The sequence below is a fragment of the Tursiops truncatus genome, chromosome 3, assembly GCF_011762595.2.
Source record: "Tursiops truncatus isolate mTurTru1 chromosome 3, mTurTru1.mat.Y, whole genome shotgun sequence".
NCBI lineage: Eukaryota > Metazoa > Chordata > Mammalia > Artiodactyla > Delphinidae > Tursiops > Tursiops truncatus.
Window position 1 is genome coordinate 63,655,183 of NC_047036.1, and position 17,706 is coordinate 63,672,888.

The window sequence follows — 17,706 nt, forward strand, 5'->3', positions numbered from 1 at the left end:
TTCCTCTCCTGTCTTTGTTTTTTGACCATAGCCTATATTTTCATGAATTCACCAAGATTTTATTTTATGCCTACCATTTAGACGTTATTTGGTGAAGGACTTAAGTTTTTGACAGGTTTTCTGCCAGCATATAGTCCATAATCTTGTGGCATTTTCAGTGGTGAACATAAATCAAGTTTGAATGTGAAACAGTTAAATGACAATTAACATTTCAAAAATGATACTGTTTTAAATTATCTGTCTAAATTCAACTTTTCTAAATATTAGGTTTTTTTCTTAAAGGTATTCTATTTAACATAGGTAAGTAGGGTGATTCATAATCTGAGATAGGGGAAGACTGATCGAGTGAAGAAAAGTAGCAGTCTTGGTTCTAATTCTAGGAGGGCTTGAGGTGCTGAGGCTCATGACTTGCCAGTCTCCACCTTGTCTTTGAAGATGGTAAAACAGTTCACCCATAACTCTAAACAGATGATTCTATGAAGGGTGGATGGCAAGAACTTTGCTGTCATTCAGAAGTAAGGTTTAAATTATTTTGCATACATCAAGTTTTGAGATTAGAGATAATATCATTTTCTAACATAGGTTGCAGAAATCGATAGGAGTAAGAAGAGACCACTGGAGAGTGATGGGCCTGTTAAAAAGAAAGCAAAGAAAGTCCAAGAAAAGGAAGAAGGAAGTGATTCAGTAATGTCTGGGAACGCTGGTGAGTTCTGGGGCAATTTTTCTTCATTCTTACAAGTAATGACTCTGATATTCTCACATTCTCCTGAGGGCAGAGGAGACTGTTGGAGTATTGGGCCATTTTTTCCTTTGTGGAGAAAAGTCTCCATTGTGCTTGAGTAGACTAGCCCCTTCATAAGGGGTGGTGTGGGTAAGAGGTTGGGGGAGTGGAGGTAAGAGATGGAGTTCTGCAATTTGGCTTTAGTTCTCCCAATTTTCTCTCTTATTCCCTCTAGCAAATTTTTGTCTTGATTATAAAAGTAAAACGTTCTTGTTATAAAAATTTCAAACAATACAGAAATGTAGAAGGTGGACAGTAAAAGACCTCATAATCTCTCCCTTTCAGTAAGGGCTACTGCTAATTTTTGGGGGTGCTGTACATTCTTCCAGGTTTTTCTGTTTATACACATCTATATGTACTCAAATAGACCCCAAAATAAGTTAACTAATAATGATATTTTATAAATTATATTATACTATATATACTAATTTGCAACTGTTTTTTTCCACTTAGCAGAACATTTTGAACAATTTTCAATGTCAGGACATGTAGATCTACCCTGTCCTTTTTAATCATGGAGCTGCTTTTTCTGTATGCTAAAGGGTTTTGGGTAAAACCACTATTCCTGAGCTGTTGGACTTCTAGGGGAGGTGTTGGATACAGATGGTTGAGCAGATTTTTCTCTAGTTTTTGGCCTCAGACAATTTGTGATAGGGGAGGACAGAAAATGCTTCTTTCTTCATTATCCCCAGGAATTTAGGTAAAGAAAACGAGACAAAACCAAAAAAAAAAAAAAAAGTTTCTATTTAGTGGATCAAGAAGTAAAGTTTGGATTTAGGGTTAACATGAAAGCCTTAGTATGAAATAACTATAGAAATGGAGACGTATGGTTAAAGAGAAGGATAAATCTGATGATACCCTTTTTCTCCTCCTACCTGAAGGGGCCATGGCGAGAGGCATGACTTGACAGAATTTGCATTTTCTAGGGTTTCATTACTCTACATAGATCTGATCTATTCAGTTTTTCAGTAAATTCGTCAAGCTGTTAATGAACCCTCTGTTTGCCTGCCATTGCTGTACAGGTTTTTGTAGTTCTTTTATTCTTCCAAACAACCCTTGCTGTCCTCCAGTGATAGGTGAGGTTGAGGGTTACCACACTTAAGTAACTTTTCCAGGCACCCAGGGGAGCTGAGGTGGAAAAGGGGCAACAGACTTGGAATGTTTTGAAATAAGACCTTTGCTACTTGGTAAAAATCACACTCAGGAAGAAGAAAGAGCTTTCCCCAGTCGAACGCTGGGTGATTGCTCCACCTCGGGTTTTTTTTTTTTTTTAAATAACAGATTATTAAGATATAATCACATGTTATACAATTCACCCTTTACCATGTACAATTCAATGACTTTCAGTATATTCACAGAATTGTGCAGCCCTCATTAAGTCAATTTTAGAGCATTTTCATCACCCTCAAAGGAAACTCAGTACCCAATAGCAGTCACTTCCCATTTTCCCCAAGCAGCGCCCCCCTCACCGACCTAAGCAGCCACGAATCTATTTTCTGTCTATAGATTTGTCTATTCTGAACATGTCATATAAATAGAATCATACAGTATGTGGCCTTTTTGTCTGATTTCTTTCACTTAGCCTAATGTTTCTAAGGTTCATCCATGTTGTAGCATGTATCAGTACCTCCTTCCTTTCAAAAGTTGTTTTGATTTGATTTCTTTTTATTGTGGTAAAGTACACAGAACATAAAATTTTCATCTTAACCATTTTTAAGTGTACAGTTCAATTAAGTGCATTCATAATTTTGTACAACCATTACCTCCATCCATCTCTAGAATTCTTTTTGTCTTGCAGAATTGAAACTCTATAGCCATTAAATAATAGCTCCACATTCCCTCCTCCCCCAGTCCCTGGCCATCAACATTCTACTTTCCATGATTTTGAGTACTCTAAATTACATCATTCCTTTTTATTGTTGAATAATATGCCATTATATGGATCCACTTCAGTTCTTAATTCTTCAATTTATAAGCTCATTTTTATACCTAGGATCCACAGGGGAAGGAAGCTTTTATACTCACAAGGAAACTTGATACATTTGAAAAGTGATTTAAATATGTGTTTTGAAAACAAATTGAATAATAATAAAAAGGTAAAACATACATTTGAAAAGAAATTCAAATATGTATCTCTAAAAGAAGAGAAGTCACAGGAAACTAGGTAAAGTATATATTAGAAAAGTCCTATATTTAAGAAGAAAGGGAGTCATAGTATTCCTTGAAAGGTTCTTAACCTTTAACATTTGTGACATCAAGGTGTTTTTGGTGTTTTTGAATTATGGTGTTGATTTCCCTAATATGTCTTTTTTCCTCTGGCTGCTTTTACGATTTTGTATTTATCACTCGTTTGCCCACATTTGATTTTTTTTTTTTTAACATCTTTATTGGGGTATAATTGCTTTACAATGGTGTGTTAGTTTCTGCTTTATAACAAAGTGAATCAGTTATACATATACATATGTTCCCATATCTCTTCCCTCTTGCATCTTCCTCCCTCCCACCCTCCCAATCCCAGCCCTCCAGGCAGTCACAAAGCACCGAGCTGATCTCCCTGTGCCATGCGGCTGCTTCCCACTAGCTATCTACCTTACGTTTGGTAGTGTATATATGTCCATGCCTCTCTCTCGCTTTGTCACAGCTCACCCTTCCCCCTCCCCATATCCTCAAGTCCGTTCTCCAGTAGGTCTGTGTCTTTATTCCTGTCTTACCCCTAGGTTCTTCATGACATTTTTTTCCCTTAAATTCCATATATATGTGTTAGCATACGGTGTTTGTCTTTCTCTTTCTGACTTACTTCACTTTGTATGACAGACTCTGAGTCTATCCACCTCATTACAAATAGCTCAATTTCGTTTCTTTTTATGGCTGAGTAATATTCCATTGTATATATGTGCCACATCTTCTTTATCCATTCATCTGATGATGGGCATTTAGGTTGTTTCCATCTCCGGGCTATTGTAAATAGAGCTGAAATGAACATTTTGGTACATGACTCTTTTTGAATTATGGTTTTCTCAGGGTATATGCCCAGTAGTGGGATTGCTGGGTCGTATGGTAGTTCTATTTGTAGTTTTTTAAGGAACCTCCATCCTGTTCTCCATAGTGGGTGTACCAATTCACATTCCCACCAGCAGTGCAGGAGTGTTCCCTTTTCTCCACACCCTCTCCAGCATTTATTGTTTCTAGATTTTTTGATGATGGCCATTCTGACTGGTGTGAGATGATATCTCATTGTAGTTTTGATTTGCATTTCCCTAATGATTAATGATGTTGAGCATTCTTTCATGTGTTTGTTGGCAATCTGTATATCTTCTTTGGAGAAATGTCTAGGTCTTCTGCCCATTTTTGGATTGGGTTGTTTGTTTTTTTGTTATTGAGCTGCATGAGCTGCTTGTAAATTTTGGAAATTAATCCTTTGTCAGTTGCTTCATTTGCAAATATTTTCTCCCATTCTGAGGGTTGTCTTTTGGTCTTGTTTATGGTTTCCTTTGCTTTGCAAAAGCTTTGAAGTTTCATTAGGTCCCATTTGCCACATTTGATTTTGATGAGCCTTAGTCTAGTATTTAAAAAAATTCTTATTTCTTCATTAATCTTTATCCTGTTTGGAGTTCATTTAAAGCTTCTTGGGTTCCATCAGTTTATAGTTTTCATCAAATTTGGAAGAATTTTTTGGCCACTTTTTTCTCAAAATTTTTTTCTGTCTCTTCCCTTTCTCTTCTTCTGAGAGTTTATTAATAGGGATGCTAGATTACTTAACATTATCCCTCAAATAAGGAAGCTCTTTTCATTTATTTTCCAGTATTATTTCCCCTTCTGCTTCATTTTGGATTGATTCTCCTGCTGTATTTTCAAGTTCAGTGATATTTTTTTCCAGTAGTATCTAATATGATATAAATTTAATTCAGTGAAATGTTCAGTTCAGATATTGTATATTTCATCTCTAGAAGTTCTGTATTGTTCTTTTTAAAAAACATCCCATTTTTCTATGTGAATTGTATTTCAGTAAAGCTGTTACCAAACAAAAACCTTCCATTCTGCTCCTCTTTATTTTTTCCTTTTCATTTTTCATTATATGAAACATGTTTATAATATGTGTTTTCATGTCCTTATATGCTAATTCTGTCATCTCTATCATTTCTGGTTTGGTACACCTTGACTGATTTTTCTACTTTTTGCATGTTTAGTAATTAATTATTTGGATTGTGTTTTGTATTTTTGTTTTTTAAATTTATTTATTTTTGGCTGCGTTGGGTCTTCATTGCTGCGTGTGGGCGCGGGGGCTACTCTTCCTTGCTGTGTGTGTGCTTCTCATTGCGGTGGCTTCTCTTGTTGCAAAGCACGGGCTCTGGGCACGTGGGCTTCAGTAGTTGTGGTGTGTGGGCTCAGTAGTTGTGACTCACGGGCTCTAGAATGCAGGCTCAGTAGTTGTGGTGCACGGGCTTCGTTGCTTCACAGCATGTGGGATCTTCCTGGACCAGGGATGGAACCCCTGTGCCCTGCATCGGCAGGTGGACTCCGAACCACTGCGCCACCAGGGAAGTCCTGATAATAAGTATTTTGAACTTTGTGTTGTCGTGTGCTGGGATTTGTGTTTCTTTAAAGAATGTTGAATTTTGTTCTGGCAAGTAGTTAAATTCCTTGTGGATCAGTTTGATCTTTTTAGGGATTGTTTTTAAGCTTTGGAAGAGAAGGTCTGGAGTAGCCCCGTTCTTAAGCCTTGACTTTTCTAGAGTTGGGAAAGGATGGATAGTTGCAATAGCACACCATTATATAGTATTTACACCATAAAGAGACAATACATGTTAATAATCTTTAGATTATAGACAATAGTAAAATGTAATAAAAGTTTTAGGAAGCAATGAGGCCTGAGTATTTATTACCTTTGTTTTTTTTAAGTAGATAATTGGGGTAGGATTTTTTATTAATTAATTATTATTATTATTTATTTTTGCTGTGTTGGGTCTTCGTTTCTGTGCGAGGGCTTTCTCTAGTTGTGGTGAGCGGGGGCCACTCTTCATCGCGGTGCGCGGGCCTTTCACCATCGCGGCCTCTCTTGTTGCGGAGCACAGGCTCCAAACGCGCAGGCTCAGTATCTGTGGCTCACGGGCCTAGCTGCTCTGCAGCAGCATGTAGGATCCTCCCAGACCAGGGCTCGATCCTCCCAGACCAGGGCTTGAACCAGTGTCCCCAGCATTAGCAAGCAGATTCTCAACCACTGCACCACCAGGGAAGCCCTCTGTTACCTTTGTTTTTAATGTAATTCATTTAATTGTAAGTTTATATACTGTAACATAATAGCTGTGTTTTACAACTGGCTCACAAAGTTCTTGAAGATTTCACTTACCAGTATGAGCTGGCTCCCTTGTCTCTCTGTGTGGGCTAATTTTAGCTTCCTCATAGCAGTGGTGGCTGGTTTCCAAGAATGAGTATCTGTGAGAGAGAGCCAGACGGAAGCTGTATTGTCTTTCACAGTCTAGCTTTGGAAGTTATATAGTGTCACTTCTGCCATACTCTGTTGGTTGAATTAGTTACAAAGGCCTGTGTGGGTTCAAGGGGAAGGAACATGGATTCCACCTTTCAGTGCAGGAGTGTCAGCATCACATAGGAAAAACATATGGGATGGAATATATATATGTCTGGCTACGTTTGGTAAATAAAATCTCCCCAGATTCAGACTTGACTTTTTGTTATTATTCTTACTTTAATTACAGATAAACAGTGTAGAACTCTGTCTCAAATGCATTTTGATAAATACAAATATCCATTATCTTAATACTATATAAATGTGGACTTTCCAAAATCAATTAAAGATATTATAAAATATAGCCAGAGTATATAAAAATAAGATACAATTTTTTAAAAAGACCCGGGAAATGTATCAGATATTATACCTTTAAACCATATGCAGGAAGTTCAAATTGAAATCTGACTTAAATTCATTTTTTCCAGTTTACCCTAGACCATTTTATAAAAGACATCGATTAATATTTATAATTATTACACACTGCAATTAATATCCTAACATAAAGCTGCTTAGTTATTTAAAATATTTTTTTAATTGACGTATAGTTGATTTACAATGTTGTGTTAGATTCCGGTGTACAGCAAAGTGATTCAGTCAGACATATATTTTTTTTTTTTGGATTTTTTTCCCTTATAGGTTATTACAAAATATTGAGTATAGTTCCCTTGCTATACAGTAGGTCCTCATTGTTTATCTGTTTTATATATAGTAGTTTGTATCTGCTAATCCCAAACTCCTAATTTATCCACACCGTGGCCCCCCCCACCCCTGGCCTTTCCCCTTTGGTAACCATAAGTTTGTTTTCTAACACTGTGAATCTGTTTCTGTTTTTGTAAATAAGTTCATTTGTATCACATTTTAGATTCCACATATAAGTGATATCATATGATAAAAGATTTTGTCTGACTTACTTCACTTAGTATGATAATCTCTAGCTCCATCCATGTTGCTGCTAATGGCATTCTTTTTTTTTTTTTTTTATGGCTGAGTATAAAGCTACTTAGTTTTAGTGAAAAAATCAAAATTTTTCATGGAATCAAATATGCCATTCCCCAAACTCCCATTTTTGCATTCTGTAATGACTGCCTATTCTACCGGGTAAAAAATTTTATCCAGCAAACTTTCCATTTTCATTTTATGCTCTTAAAAAAAGAATCACCTTTTGACGTTTAAAACAACATGCCCCAATTTGGAATGGATATTTAAAAACAAGGGCACTAAGATTAAAAAATAAGTCTTTTAAAAGAAGAAGTTCTGCCCTTTACCTGGGTTTCTGTTGTTAGACAAGATTTGAAACTGCCTCTTAAATCTATTTATTTTTCTTTTTAAGACTCTCCTCCTTGACTTGTGTCTTATTTTTATCTGCCTAAGCTTAAATATCTTCTTTTGAGCTTAAACCCTCGAAAACATTGGGTGTAATTTATCTTCCCAAAAGAGAATTCTTGAGACCCTGAGATCTATGAACATGGATTTGTTGATGTTTTTAATTCATTATAGATGTTTAACACATGTAGAGAATCATAAGCTTGATAAATTTCACAAACTGAAGTCACCTATATAACCATCACTTAGATCAAGAAACTATATTACTAGGACCCCCGGAAACCTCTCCGTGCTCCCTCCCACTGGCAACCCCTTCCCCCCACCAAGGATAACCACTATCCTGACTTCAGTATAGATTGGTTTTGCCTGAACATTGTGTTTAATTCAACTGATTTAAAATATGTTTGTAATATTCCAGAGGTTTTTCTTTTTTTCCTTTTTTTAAGATGAATTATTTTATCTGTAAAACAGATTCTTATATAGATTAAAAAAAATCTATTTATAGTGGCACATATTTTTATTTCAGCATCTACTCTGCTTCCTTCTAGATTAAAATTCTTTATTTAAAATATGATAATTCTTCTACCTCCTTGATCCTTCATAACCTAGGCCTAGAGGAGGAAGCCTGAGTAGAGAAAGTAACTATTATGTATTTACATTTTATGGTACACAAAAAATTAAAGCTCAAACAGTGAAGGTGTTAATTCAGTGAAAGATTTTTACTGAGAAGTTTTTGGCCTATTTAACGTGTTGGGACAGCAACCAATGGCCTTATTTCTAGGGTATATCCTCTTAAGGGCTCAGAGACTTTAGAGATAATGCTGGCAAGTCTTAATCTCATATTGTGGCAATTTGATAGTTCATTTCATGGCATCTTCAGAAAAGGAAATAGTATAAGTGAGGTTTTAAGTATAGGAGCAGAATATGGAGGTTGTTAAGGTTTATTGGGGTACTGTTAAACTAAAACAGGAGAACAGCCAATTATTTTACCAGCAAAATGGATTTATCTGGGAGCAGGTAAGAACTGCAATTTAGGACATGCAACTATGGCAAACCACATGCAAGTTCAGCAAGGCAAAGGAGAGGAAACTCTTTTATAGAGGAGAAGAGGAATTTGGGAGGGTCATTGGAGGAAACTGGGAGTTCAAAGTATAGTGGCTTTTCTTTGGCTGAGTTGTGACAGTCTCTCATTGGTTGTACTGTTGCCAGGCAAGGAGAAAATCTTCCTCCTGCTGGTGGTAGTAAGCTAGTGTCACTTCTATAGGGGATGCAAGGTAAGTCTCTTCCTGTTGGGATCTGTATTGATGCTGGGTAGTATGTCCAGGAGAGCTCTCCCTGCTGGCCTCCCAACTCCATTTTAGGAGGTTTCCCTTTTAATTTTCATAGTACTCAGTTTTCCATGAGCCAGGTTTTGCACAGTAGTTACAGTCTTCCTCAAGGCCTAATTGAGGGACTGGTGCCTATATCTGTGTCCCTTCTCAGACATGAGGGTTTCGTAGCTCTTGGGGGCTTTGCACTTGAGAAGCCTTCCAATTTAGTTTTTTTCACTGAGGGCCTTATGAGGTGTTAGAATCTCTCTTAGGTATCTGTGAGGAAGGCAATGAAAGATTTTGGTTTTCCTGTGTAAGCTTCATTCTTCCCACAGATAACATGTTCATATTTCCCCCTGGTTTTCTTTTAGATGGCTCAAGATTTGATGGTCCTAGGAGCATTAAGAAAAAATTGTAATTTTGGGTAATCGCTTGTGTACCAGTTCTTTCTCTTATTTTAGAGTTCAGGAATCATAATGGCTTGATAGAAATGAACAAGTGTGGGACACCTTCTTTCCTAACTCTTGAGCTGTGGTGCACTCGTAGAAAGTCATTGTAGCCTAAGGATGAAAGATGGCTACACAGAAAAAGGAGAGAAAAAACTTTAAGAGATGTGGAAGGGTAGCAGAGAGGTTGTACAGAAGCATGGGCTCAATCCGGGATCTTTCTGAACCGACAAAAACCTTTCTGTATTGAGCATAACTCAAGGATGGAGCTTCAAGGTGGAATCTTCCTTGGCAGTGGTGAGAGTAGGGTAGGGTAGGGAAGGATGGTAAGGAGGAGGGCAAGAAACTGAGCAATCAAGGGCTCTTACCACATGCACGCTAAGTCCTTGCTGCACATCCAGCTGAGCAAACCCTGAAGTTTGTGGAAATAAGGCCTAGACATGGAATTTTTTGAGATATGAACTTTACTGTTTACTTAAAAAAATAAATAATGGGAAGAAAAGAGCAGAGCGTTCACTAGCTAGAAGAGTCTCTGGCTACTTCACCTTAGTTTTTAACACTTCAGTTTTAGATATTCTTTTTTCACATGAGTGCAATTCTGAGACTTATACCCCACTCCCATCACGGGAAAGTTTTTTTGAATCGATAGGGGGAAGTCCTTATATAATATAAAAACTTACACTATATGTTTGAAGAGTGATTCAAGTATACATCCTGAAAAGGGGAGAATAACAGTAAACAAGATGAATATATACATTTGAAAAGAGATTTCAAATATACATTTTTCTAGCTACAAGGTTAACAGGAGACAGGATAAAGTATAGATCTAAAAAGAGGTTTGCATATTAATATGAAAATATTTAAACTTTTAGAAATGAACAAAACCCAACTCTTGCCCTCAGAGTGTTTTTGCTTTAATGGGAAGGTAAGAGATAATAAATGCAGTCCCAATTTCTTTATATTAAATAATAATTACCTAATAGTATTGCTCTAAAGGGTGAAAAGATGTATTCTGGCATATAGTAGATACCCAGTACATGATAGTTTCCCTTATTTTATGGGTTGCTTGCTTATTAATAACTGCTAATTGGCAGAGTGTGATAAGTGCTGTAGAGAGATGCGATCTTGTTATAGGAACATAGAGAAAGAAAAGATGACTTTAAACTGGGAGAATTAGCAGAATTTCATGAAAAAGTAGTTTTGAGATGGGTCTGGACGAAGTGAGTACAATTTGCCATGTGGAAATTGGGGTCAAGGGCATTCTGGGGAGAAAGAATAGCATGAGCAAAGCTGTGGAGGCAGGAAGGCACATGTCCTGGGGGTGGTTTCCTTGGTGAATTCCTGATGTCAGTATCTTTAGGTCTTTCCCATGGAGCTGGTCAGTTTCCCCAGTCCGGAGTCTTGTGAGCTCCTGCCTGGAGAGAGAACTCTGGCTGCCTGTGTTCTGGGAGCTGGTGAGAAGAGGCTGGTTTCTCCACATACAGTAAGCCTGTATTCCCATCATTCTTATGGCTCAGGCACAGTACTGCGTCTCACCTGTGCCTGTGTTGCCTTTTCCAGAGAAATCTCCAGTCTTCTTCTGAGGTAGAAGGAGGACAGTTACCCTTGAGTTTGGAGTGGGGTAGGGGTCTAGGGATTAAATTGTTTTGAACCAGTTCTGTTTATTTTAGAACCTCCCTTTTTTCCATTTCCAGAGCTACTGGTACCCTGATTCTTGAGCCATTTAATAAGCATTTTGTGTTCCAAGTAGGATTAGTTCCTGGTTTTATATATTACTGATTTAGGATTTAGCTTTCAGGTATGCTAAATTGGTTATTGCTTATCCATTTATCCTTCTAGATTCAGATATTTTGTTTGCAGTTGTCACCTCTTCTTTTCTGTCTGCCCTGTTGTAGTTTTTTTTTTTTTTTGAATCCTTTTCCCCCTTTTATTTTTTATTTATTTATTTATTTATTTATTTTGCTGTACGTGGGCCTCACTGTTGTGGCCTCTCCCGTTGCGGAGCACGGGCTCCGGACGCGCAGGCTCAGCGGCCATGGCTCACGGGCCCAGCTGCTCCACGGCATGTGGGATCTTCCTGGACCGGGGCATGAACCCGTGTCCCCTGCATTAGCAGGCGGACTCTCAACCACTGCGCCAACAGGGAAGCCCCTGTTGTAGTTTTTAATGGGGTTTCAGGACCAAGTGAAATTAGATCTATGTTTCAATATGCCATCTTCACCCTGAACCCGAGGTTTCTTTATTTCCTTATCACATTATAGTTAGATTCATTGCTTTAGTGAGAAGCTCCCTCTTTAAAAATCCTATGCTAATTATGAATTGACATAATGAGATAAAATACTATTGTTATATTTTCTTCTGACTTGCTAAGAGCCAAAGAAACATCTGAGGACCAGGATTGTTTTAAAGTCTCTGGAAAAATTGAAAGAATTCTGCTGCGATTCTGCCCTTCCTCAAAATAGAGTCCAGACAGAGTCTCTTCAGAAGAGATTTGCAGTTCTGCCAAAATGTACTGATTTTGATGATATCGATCTTCTACGTGCAAAGAATGCAGTTTCTTCTGAAGATTCCAAATCTCAAACTAGTCAAAAGGTATGTAACTCTTATACAGATGAATATCCAGTTACTTAGAACTGTAGGTTCTCACGTGCCATTAGGTTTGTGGGTTCACTCAGGGCACTGGTTCCCAAACTTGGCTGATCATCCAAATGAGCTGAGGGAGCTTTTGCTTTTTAGTTTTTTGTTTTTAAATTCCTGGAGATTGTGATTTACTATGTACTAAGGCAGGATGAATTAGTTTTATTAAAACAACAGAAAACCAAGAAAACCTCCCAGCAGATTCTGATATACAGCCTGGATTAGGAGCCACTGACTTGGGGGGATTCTTTATTAATAATTAATACAAGCACAGTTTCTTATAGTCCTCCTTATAGTTTCCATGATTAGTCTGGAAAATCACAGTGAATAATTTGTAGAGATGTTTTGAGGTTTTTAGTTGAAAGCTTGGCTGATATAATAAATTCAGAGTTTAACCAAACGTATATGGCTTCCTTACTTCTTCCACTGTTCGGTGATTATTAGTATTTTTCACCATTGCAAAATCAGGGAATTTAACTCTTGATCCATCATTGAAATCTATTATAAATCAGAATTAGTGGTTCTCAGCCCAGCTTTAAATTAGAATCACCTTACTGTCATAATTTTGTATGGTGACAGTTAGTTACTGGACTTATGATCACTTCATAATGTATTTGACTATCAGATCACTATGTTGTACACCTGAAACTAACGTAATATTGTATGTCAACTATACGTCAATAAAATAAAATACCGATAGTAAGAACCCTTCTTCAGAATCATGTTTAGTTAGTTTTCATGAAAAACTGGGCATGGATATCGTTTAAAAGCTCTCATTTTAATGTGTAGCCATGATCGAAAACCATGGAGTTAGAGAACTAGTTCTTTACTTTTTTTTATGAGTCATTTAAATCTAATGAAAACTATGGATTTGTTACTCAGAAAAATACTCAGACCAACACAATTTTGTATCTAATTTTCAGAAGTTCACACTCCTTCCCACAAAGTCCAGATTCATGAACTCCTCCTTCAGCCAGGCCGTAAGATCCATTGACTTATTTTACATCATCAGAAAAAAAGTTGCTTTGTTTTCATTTTTAATCTTTTTTTAGTACTTAGAAGCAGTTCACCTGAGTGTAGTGGTCATAAAGTATAGAGGTCAAAAAGTTTGTCTGTGTATGTTCACTTTATTAATTGGAGAATTTATCCTAGGGTCTCATGAGATTTACTGTTGGTTTATACATAAAATGACCAACTTGGCATTTCTGATTCACAGCACATTAGAAGTAACCAGTTAGAAGGGACACCGAGAAATAGGTCCTGAAAGTCCCATTTTATTATTCTCATCATCCTCAATTGTCAAGACAAAGTTAAATTGAGTTCAGAATGCTGTCTCTGGGAATATGAAAAAGAGTATATCTGAGAAATATTTTCACCCAAATGGTGGGGAAAAAAAGTTGCTTAATACTCAAGTATTCAGATTGACTTGTTTATTCATATCCCGTATGCTTAAAACTATTTGCTGGATTCCTACTTTCATTCCCTATATGAATAAGGTATAAAGTAAAAAGAAACTTTTTCTTTTTACTTTATACCTTATTTTTATAAGAAAAAGAACTTTCTTTTTCCAGGAAATATATTTTTTTAAGTATTCATTAAGTTTTGCAATATGTGGTTTTCTTGAATTTTAGATAACAGTCATGGAAACGAAGTAGAAAATCCATCATAATTAAAAGCAAATGCATTCTCCAACCTGGTATATTGACCCACTTTTCTCCTGCCATACCTGTCCATACCTTACCAGATCTCATTGCTGATCTTTGGAGGTTTGCTTGGCTTCGCTATTCAGATAAACTGTGTCTCTACCTGCTATTCCAGCTAAGCTGAATTTTTTAAACCTTTAGCAACTGCAACTGTAAAGAACGTGTTTCTGGGCTTTCCTTGGACTGCGGTCCCCTCCCTGGGCCATATAAGACATTTCTCTTTCTCTCTTCTCTGCCTCTGCTGGTCACTAGTCTTTTAGGCCATATTTTTAATCTCAGGGGTAGCTGGTAAGTTTTTAGATGTTGGCAGTGACCCAGTGACAGTTAATTAGAAGCTGGATTTATCCTTTTGACAAAAATAATCAATAGTCAATCTAAGAAAGAAGTGAAAAATTTTATTTGAGCCAACCTGAGGATTATAACCCAGGAGGTAGTCTCTCAGAGAGCTCTGAGAACTGTTCCAAAGAAGTAAAGGGCGGGGAGGCCAGCATATGTGTGATTTTGGTAAAGGGGGTATGTGCACTCAAGCACACATCTCGGTAGAAGGTTGCTGCTAGTCACAAGGAACAGACATCTTAGTTAATGATTTTAGTGCTTTTCTAAGTATGGGATGATGCAAGAATCCAGGTTTATAAAAAAATTTCTCCTGAAAATATCTAACTATCTGAGGGCAAGTTTCACAAAGAGCCTCATCCTGATCTTCCTGAATTCCTTTCAGGGTGTAATATAGGTCAGCAACCACAGTAGCTAATGACTTCATTCTTGTAGAATTGGTTGATGGGCAAACAGTCTTTATTTTATAATCGGTTCCCTTTCGGTCTTAATTTCAACCAAGGTTTGGGAGGCATTTTGTGATCAATTTGTCCTATGGCGCTAGGAATACTCATTCTCAGGTCAGGCAAGGATTTTGTTGATAGGCCACCCACTGTGCTGTTCCTGGACTAGGCCCTGTTCACAGTAGCCGAGAGCCTCTGAACCACCTGTCTTATAGTCTGTTACGGTCTAGAAAACGATTCTCTCTTGTTGCTTCTTCCCATATCTAGAGTTACACTATTAAAATCACTGATCATATAGGACTGTATATTTTGTCAATTGTTTTAAGTCGCCTAATCATTATTAATTTTATTGGAGGCTCAGTCATACATTTGGTAACGCAAGAAACAATTATATTATAAAATAGGCAGAATACAAGTAATATAGCTAGTAACATTAATAAGGTCATAAGTAAGTATTTAAGCTAAGAAGACTTCCATTAGGTGCCCAGTGTCTCCCCAGGTCGTCTGACCGGTATGTTATGCACCAATGGCTATCTTTAAGGGAAATGGTATGTTGGCATTGTATATAAAGTTCCCCATAGATGTCTGTGTGTACGAGGCGAGTGGGTGGGTCATCGTGACCCCTTAAAGGATTGAGAAAGAAATGTTAGCTTCCAAGGAGTTATAAGGCTGGCACCAGAAGGAGGAAAATTGATCTTCATGGTTGAGCAGGTATTTCTGCTAAACCTAAGCATAAGGCAGATAGATGCACAATGCACACTGAAGGGGACGGAGGGGCCCAAAATGGGGAGAGAAAAATTTTATGTTTAGATTTTTCTTGCCTTTTCTTAAAATATGAATTTTTATGTCATCAATTGTACAGATTTGTTTCATTTGACCTTAATAAGTCTCAGAAGCAAGGAATTCGCTCTAAGCTGTGAACTGGATTTAATTATGGTTTTCATATAGACAGGTGGATATCAGGAATACTAATGTTGAAAATGTAACCTTGTGCTTTATGCTTTCCAAAAGCTGTTTCTCATCTCTCTTTACCAAACAAATTGTGATTCTTTCTTGGAATAAAGATTATGGAACATACTATCTTTTAGACTGTACTTGGAAATTTAAACGTTAAGTGCAGGTTTAGCTGCTGGCATGCTTGTTGAAAGTGGTTTTGCCTTACCGCTGAGGGAGACAGATCGATGCCTGATGACTTTTTGTGCCTTATATATCTGGAAATAAAGAAAAGAAAATGGTTAATTATAATTGGTTTAATGAAATCCAATTTAAAGAGAAGTATAGAAAGCTTTTTTAGTTTAGGCTTTCAAAATTTGCTCAAATAATTATACAGTAGTTTAGTTTGGCTCACTTTTTTAAGTCATTTACTTTGAGAAAATTCCAAACCTGCAAGAAAATATGCCTAATACATGATATACTCTTGTAAACTTTTCACTTGGATTCACCAATTATTAGCCTTGTGCCAAATTTACGTTCTGGAACTATTATTACAGTTAATACTTTTTAAACTATAAAAATCTTTCGGTTGCCAGGACAAGACACTCAGTCATTGTGGATCATCACATAGCAGTTGTGAAAACTTACAGAAGACTTCTGATTCTAAACCATCTAACAAACGGACCAAAAGCATCTACACCCCCTTAGAATTACAATACATAGAAATGAAGCAGCAGCAGAAAGATGCAATTTTGTGTGTGGAATGTGGATATAAGTATAGATTCTTTGGGGAAGATGCAGAGGTAAGTTGTTTTCTCAGATACTGTTTCCTGTTTTTTTGTCCAGCCTTAAATATTTTCCAGTGTTTTTATTTCATTTTCTGACCTCATGGAGAAGCTAATGTGATCAATTACCTTCAAAAATACTTTCATTTAAAGTAAAAACTAAAAATAGACACAAGCAAACTTGGTGGATGCTAGATTTGTGGGGAAGGAAGTGAGGGGTCCCTATTGGAATGTTCGTGCTTATTCTCCATGGTGCTGGCCCAGTACCTTTCATCCATCGAAAGTCAGTTGTGAATGAACCATAATCATGTGAGTATTCCTAATGAAGACTCAAGCAAGAAAAAGAAAATTGAGATGTACAGATATTCCTCTTTTTACCCTTAACTTATGAATTTTCATAGCCAGGAACATAGTTAAATCTCAGTGGAAGAGCACATTAACTCTGCCAGCCACCAACAAGTGTGTGAAGTCTTACAGGTCTCCGTATATCAGCTGTCTTGCTATCTTAGTCTAAGGTGGGTTTGTATTTAATTTGGGGTGTTTGATAATGGCCTAAGTTAAGAAGGTTAAAAGTAAATTTGAGCATTTAGGGGCAAGCTTAGGCTTGGTATTGCTGGTGGTGCTGTTGAAGTCACGAATGATTGTGATGATCTCTTAGTTTTAGGCCTGGTTGGATAGTACATCTTCAGAGAGTGATGAGGTGGCTCGTCTGCCACCTCATGAATGGGGAGTGGAGACCTGACCAACTTTTGTTCTTCTAGTGTCCTAAGTCCTGTGGCTGGAAAGTGGTGTTCTCTAGTTCAGATGGCATGATGCTCTCTTTTGTGTCATGAAATTAGACTTTGAAACAGCATCCGCGTGTTTCCTGAGGACAGGAACCACGTGGTTGGCCTCTTATAGATGAAGGGGTGAAAGAAGTGCTGTTGTCTGTCCTTCTCTCTAGGTTGAGTGCTAAATTCAGCCTTGACCACAGTAAAGACTGATGTCTTCTTGCCCTGCAGTGATGAACTAATACAGTTCAGAGACAGGTGGTATAGGGGAGTGAGAGTGGAGGAATGACTCCAATTCCGTGGCCCCAGTGGGCAATATCTAAGCCCTGGGACTTTGTAGAAAAACGTAGGGAATCAGGTGGTGCTGCCTGATTCTGCATTCCTATCATTCATGCATCATTAAGTAGCTAACCAGACCAGGGGGTTCTTTTCTCACTTCCTCAAAGATGCCCTCTGTCCAAGGAGGTTCATCATGTATGTATACTCTGTGGTATCTCCTAATTTTCAGTTATTTGCATGTGCTAAGTAGCAAATTCTTATTCTACTTCAGTCTCATGGTCTCTGTGTTGTGCAGGGAAAGCTCAGCACTTTTAAGGTTTTGATAGATCTAAGCACATAAAAGAAAACCTGTCATATTTTTCTGAGTTGTTTATAAATATAGATGTTGGCTTTGCGGTTAGGCCATGGACGCTGTTAAAAAAAAGATAAAACCATA

At 37.4% G+C, this 17,706-nt stretch overlaps 1 protein-coding gene across 4 annotated transcripts in view; it reads left to right on the forward strand.

The window, feature by feature from the left end:
- MSH3 (mutS homolog 3) overlaps positions 1-17,706 on the forward strand; it is a 179,797-nt gene that overhangs the window by 875 nt on the left and 161,216 nt on the right. For all 4 annotated transcript variants that reach the window (XM_019929750.3, XM_019929751.3, XM_073802256.1 and 1 more), the window contains exons 2-4: positions 583-703; positions 11,759-11,979; positions 16,033-16,239. In XM_019929750.3, the coding sequence (XP_019785309.1) occupies positions 583-703; positions 11,759-11,979; positions 16,033-16,239 (549 nt within the window). The remainder of the gene's footprint in view (positions 1-582; positions 704-11,758; positions 11,980-16,032; positions 16,240-17,706) is intronic.